The sequence below is a fragment of the Parambassis ranga genome, chromosome 20 (assembly GCF_900634625.1).
Source record: "Parambassis ranga chromosome 20, fParRan2.1, whole genome shotgun sequence".
Taxonomy (NCBI): domain Eukaryota; kingdom Metazoa; phylum Chordata; class Actinopteri; family Ambassidae; genus Parambassis; species Parambassis ranga.
Genome location: NC_041040.1, coordinates 8,527,194 through 8,533,077, shown reverse-complemented (window position 1 = coordinate 8,533,077; position 5,884 = coordinate 8,527,194). Strand labels below are relative to the sequence as shown.

Genomic DNA, 5,884 nt, shown 5'->3' with positions numbered 1-5,884 from the left:
TCAGCTGTGTTGTGTCTGAGGTTGGATGTGAACAGACAGTTTGACGGAGCAGATGCAGTCATCGTTCAAATAATCGAAGTGTAATACAATTACACAAAATTTAATTAAATAAACAATAATATGTGGAGGTTTTTTTTCGACTGCCAAAACTACCCAACTCTTGTCTGCTTACTTGTCAGTGGGACATAGTATATAAACTTTATTTTTTTTATTTTATCCAATGTTGTTTTATTTAATTAATAGTATAATAAATAAAATTCTTATTAATTAATTCTAATAAGAATCAGAATCATGTTTATTTCCATGTAAGTGAACAGGTTTCATATGGTGGTGTGGTGTATGAAAGAATAAGAAGCATGCAGTATAGGAAAAAAGTGAAAGTAAAGTAAAGATAAAGCTATAAATGGACTCATCTAAATTTACAAAATATACAATATGTGGTTATGATATAAACTGTGAAGCAGAAAAACAAGGTACCAGTTACAGTTCTGTAATAAACAGTGCAACAGGTGGATAATACAGCAGCATGTTACAGTGACCGTGCTACAGCAGTAGCAGTGTTATTTAGTGTTCAAGGGTCCGACAGCAGAGGGAAGAAGCACACGCTGCGCTGCAGTTAAGCATGCAGTTAAGTCATGTAAAGTCTTTTTACGCACACTAATCATCCTGGGGTTGTTGTGTTAATGACATATCCATTTTTTTGCAGACTATGATGCAGTATGAACTCTAACAACTCAGGTAAAACATGACTGGACACTGCTGCTCTTAAAATAACATGTCCAACTCATTAGAGGATTCTAATGAGTGTGAATGCATCTTAAAATATTCTTTCTGTACTAATATTTAATTAACTCAAGTTTAGTATTTTCATTTTAAATGGGTGTATGAGGATCCAGCAGATTACTGTACTGCATGTTATGTTATATAATAAGGGACATGAGGGATATCTATAATTACAGTGAACATGTTCAGTGTGAGTGTAGATGTGTTAAATATCATAGTAACACTCTGTACAACATCTTACAGCAAAGGAAGAAGGAGATTTGTACTGAAATGGATTTTTAAAAGCCAGACGTTACTGAACCGTAAGTGCCGACTCAATAATATTGATCATCACTTATATGAAAGCTGAGTATGTTTTGAGCTATGTGGCAGTAAAGTTTCTGTGTGTGTGTTGAGGGGATGTTTTTATTGTTTGAATTTCTTTAACTTTACACACTGGGATTGGGATTGCAGGGAATGTGTGCTGTTTGAGCTGTTCACTGGTCAACAATGAAACAGGACGGAGCCTTCTGACCTGCAACATCCTGCTTAGAAAAGTTATTGATCTGGAGCAGACGCGACAGATTCATCACTTAAATACAGTGTTTTTTTTTATTTTAGCCAAGCTTCAGTCAGCCGGGAATGTCCAAGTGATGTACACACTAACACTGCATCCCAAATAAGGAGTGTTATAAACAGTCTGGGTGTAATTCACAAAGATATACTTAAACTATGTGTGTGAATGGATAGACTTTAAAAATTGATTAAACTATCTAAATAGATAAATCTTGGAGCTGCCACTTTTATTGTCAGTATTATACCATGTTGCTGTTGTGTGTTTTTAATAAATGCTGACCAGCAGAGGCTGCCATAGTACAGATATTTTTTAACCATAGACCATGATGTGGACATGCTTTACCTTTGACACCCCCCTGTATGTTAGAAAAATTATCCAAAAACTCATAAGACAACTTTGAATATATTTACTAGCATTTAATACAGGGGTCTCAAACTTGCAGTCCGCAGGCCAACTTGGTCACGTGGTTGGAAAGTGATTAACTAAGAGGTTCTGAGGTTCTATGTTCTGAAGATCTGTTCATGTTCTGACCTGTTATTAATAAAGATTGAGAACATTGGACCAGTTGCAGTTTTGTTTTGAATATTTGAAACCCTTTTTTGTGTAATACTTGATACCAGCCTCACCCAGACTCTACCCCCAGCGGCCCCCCAGGTAAGTTGAGTTTGAGACCCCTGACTTGATACATTTTAGTGCCAGGTTAAAGAGTGGAGAAAAAAAAGGATAAGCAAAAATAATAACCTTTTAGAGAGGTTTATATGTAGAGGGCTCTGCTATTTGTGTTTTACAGGTTTGGATCCCACACATATAGATCAAAATCATCTGTGCCTCCACATGCTGAACCTGCCCAGATCCTCTCCAGAACATGATTAATGCTGACTTTAAGCACACTTCTGACTTTGGAATTTGTGAGTTATACAGGGAAGTTTGGGGCCCTCACATCTGTCCTCCTTCTGGTACAGATGCCAAGACTCTCTGCCAGGCAGACAAAGCACTCCAAAGAGTAAATCGGATCAGTTCCATGAATGTATGGGTGGGTTGCTGAAATCAACTTTTAGCAGTGACGGGGCCGACTGAGGGCCGAGCAACGTGTGTGTCGAATCCTGAAATCTGCAGTAATGATGCTCCAGCAATAAACAAATAAAAAGACCATGTGCATCCTGAAAGTAGTGGGGTTTGACCTTTGACCCCCTCCAGAGAACCTTCCATGCTCCCCAAATGATAAATAAATAAAGAGCAGCCCGTGGAGCTCTGATGGACATACAGAACATGTGAGGAAGACGGTCATATACACACCCCTGTCAGGCTCAGTCATCACTTGCTTAAGCTCTCCTGAGGTCATGTGTAGCCTTCCTACACCCCTGCAGTGAATGTGTAACACACAAAAACACCGTATGGCTAACACATTGCCCCCCTCCCCTCAGATGACCCACAGAGCTGAGCCCACAGTGACAGCAGCAGCATTTCTGGGATTCATGTTCCCGCTGAAGGAGGATGGATAACTCAGGGAAACTGGGAGGACACGACACACTCCCTTTTGCTTTACAATAAATTGGAAACAAATTCCTCCCACCACCACCACCACCACCACAAGCTGGAAGGGAGTACAACATGTAATCTGAACTTCTGACCTGTGGCATATGTAGCTCTTTCCATTCTACACGCTGTTATCTTGATTCTGTCCTGCAACCTTTCATGGTTTGGATTTCTAACTCAGTTCACAGGCAGGCATCAATCACACTCCATGAAAAGGAAATGACAGAACAGTTATAGCGTCTGAATCCAGAACCCTGCTGTCCATGCTGAGGTGTCTCCTCCACCCACCTTCCTACTGGTCCCCGTCACAGTTTGTTGTCACATCTTACCATGGTAACCTAATACACATGTTAAAAACCTATCATCTGAATACATTAACCCTCTACCATCCTGATGCCTGTTGATAGGCTGTTGTTAAATATAATATATATTTATAACAGTAACACCCTCTCATTGTTCGAGGAATGCACTGACCTCGTGGGCTACATTACACAGTGCCAGCTGCTGGATCACACCGTTCCTCGTCCCGCTGTGATAACAAGCATTTACATGGATGATCAGCAACAACCGTGTTCCAGAACTAGTATTTTCATTGAGGTTTTAAAACAGCAGATATGTGTGTGCGGTGTGTTCACATTAAAGACATCAGAGAAGCGACAGCATAAAAATGTTTTACTTCCTTTATTTATTTTCAAGAGGAAAAATATATAAAATATTTAATCTGGTTATTGAACAGTTTGATACAGTATGCTCTTTGGTCAGATAAAGTTCACACAATAATATTAGATAAACAATACAAACACATGTATATGTAGTCACAGCAAACTTCAGAAAACAACAATGAATAATACTGATGATATACAGTAAGTATTGTTGATAAGTATTCACATATTAATGGATAAGGCTTTCTGAGAATTTAAGCTTATGTGTTTGGTGGAAAGTTTCTTCGAGCAGCTGCCTTTCACAAGAGGTATACAAATCCTAAAGACTGCTTTAAATGTGCATTTGTCCTAAGAGGCTGTGGCGTGATGCCCGTTGTCCCTTCGGTCTGGGTTTGGGTAAACTGCTTTAACATGACAGTGGGATCCTGCTCGCCGGCTCTATGTTTTTTTGCCACATTGCGAGCTCACCCTCCGACAGAAGCAGATGGCGTTGAAGAAGCGGCAGTGGCATGCGGCACACGGATCACAGCAACCAGACTGAGGCAGGCAGCTCTGCGCCAGCTCGGAGCACTTGGGGCTCACAGGATCCACAGGTGTCACTTCAGGAGTAGGGGACATGTGAAGTGGAGCTGCAGTTACCACCCTGGGCTTCTGGGGAGGAGGAGAGAGAAGAAAGAAAGCTTCAGTACCCTCAGTGTTCTTCTCTTCAAAAGCACATATCACACTTCATAAACTTTTAATTAACTGCAGATTTTCATCTTACCAGCACATAAATCCTCTGCCGCTCATAGTGTCCTCTTCTGGCAAACAGTGGTTTCACTCTGCTTCTGCTCATATTAAACCCTGCTGAAACAACATCTGGATCATTTGATCTCAGCCGTAGACTGTGCTGTGTTCAATCTTTGGGTGTCAGCTGTTTGTGTGTGTCGTTGCATCATCACCATGCATCATCACAGAATCAGTGACACTTCTCTGCTGTTCTTCTCATTTTTAATTATAATATCATTTACTTTGACAGTGATTGGTCAAGTTCAATCATGACTTTCTTTGTCAATAACAACACATGATAAGAACTCACCTGTGCTCTGAGAGGCTTGTCCCCTGTAGGTGGCTTGAAGGTTGTTGCGAGTGAAAATCCTACAACTTACAATGTCCAGCTGCAGAATGCACAAACACAGGATAGCCAACTTCATCCTGGCTGCAACCAGCTGCTTCTTCCCAGACGACACACAAAACAGCCCAAAGAGGAAAGAAAGAAAGGAGAGGAGAGAGGGCTGAGCTGCCAGTGATCCAGCCTGTAAATCCAGCACTCTGTCTTCCAATGTTCTGCTTCTCACTTTTCTACACCTCTAAACTTATTTGAGAGGCAGGCTTACACATGCATGGTGCACGCCCCTCTTTGTCTTGATGTCTCTCAACAGTGCAAACACTTTTTTTCTGTCTTTTAAAGACATAAGCCAAAAAAGGTTTATTATAATAAACAAAACATAAAACTAAATTTAAATTCTTCTTGTCCTCAGTTACAAAAAGTACATTTAAGTAGTGTTTTTCATGCTAAATGTGTAAAAACTAAATATAGTATCAGAGCTGTGAAGTCTCAGTGAGAACAGCTCGCTGATGCAAAAAGAGAGCATATTATTGTGGTTTTCTGGCTTTATATTCTCCGTCTGCTCCATCATCTCAAACACGCCCCATGTCTGAGAATATGTTGTATTGATCTGTCAGGTTTTAGGTGGGTTGTCCTGTTTGTACAGCATTGTTTCTGACAAGCTGCAGTGAAAAACTTTAAATCTTGCTTGTGAAATTTAACAGATATTCATTATGTTAAGTCATGCTTTAACTTTTAATTCTATTTCATTGTCATAATTCTTGAAGTTCTCATTTATAAGAGTCATGCATAAGGTTTGGTGTTCAGAGTGACTGTTTTTGCACTTTAACTAATCAGTTAACACACATTTTTCAGGCAGTCGGGGACCCCCTGTTTGTTTTTTAAGTGGAACAGGGTTAAAAAGGTTAGAGTAGAAGCGTACGTGTAATTAAAGCCTTACATTTACTCTTATGTAACCCATTTGGATTCTCAGCCAGCTTCTTCAAAACGCTGTGCTGCAGAGATGATACACCCCAAGCTCCCCCCATGGAAAGACATCCGTAGGAACTACGGACTTTAGTCTGATGTTTGAGTTGGGATCTGATTAAAGATGCTCAAGCAGTGTCTGGTTCTCATTTGTATGGCACCACAAAGCTGCCAAAAAAAACCTGATGTTTTTCACATGTGACATTTTTACTTTATTATGACATACAAACCATGACATCACAACATGTTTGTATAATAATAATAACATGACAT

General features: G+C 40.0%; 1 protein-coding gene across 2 annotated transcripts; it reads right to left on the bottom strand.

The window, feature by feature from the left end:
• Positions 1-3,633: 3,633 nt before the first annotated feature.
• LOC114453412 (agouti-signaling protein-like) lies at positions 3,634-4,848 on the bottom strand. 2 transcript variants are annotated; one of them, XM_028433302.1, is made up of 3 exons: positions 4,616-4,848; positions 4,301-4,383; positions 3,634-4,188 (listed from the first exon to the last, which is right to left on the bottom strand). In XM_028433302.1, the coding sequence occupies exons 1-3, from the start codon at positions 4,728-4,730 to the stop codon at positions 3,976-3,978; spliced, it is 411 nt and encodes a 136-aa protein (XP_028289103.1). In that variant the 5' UTR covers positions 4,731-4,848; the 3' UTR covers positions 3,634-3,975. The 2 variants fall into 2 exon arrangements, with proteins under 2 accessions (XP_028289103.1, XP_028289104.1); XM_028433303.1 differs by having other exon boundaries at positions 4,301-4,380.
• Between the last annotated feature and the right edge of the window lie 1,036 nt (positions 4,849-5,884).

Coding starts and splice junctions, on each gene's coding strand:
- LOC114453412 (XM_028433302.1), bottom strand. CDS start 4,730: ATGAAGTTGGCTATCCTGTGTTTGTGCATTCTGCAGCTGGACATTGTA. Junction 4,384..4,615: donor ACAAGCCTCTCAGAGCACAG/GTGAGTTCTTAT, acceptor ATGTTGTTTCAG/CAGGGTTTAATATGAGCAGA. Junction 4,189..4,300: donor GGCAGAGGATTTATGTGCTG/GTAAGATGAAAA, acceptor CCTCCTCCCCAG/AAGCCCAGGGTGGTAACTGC.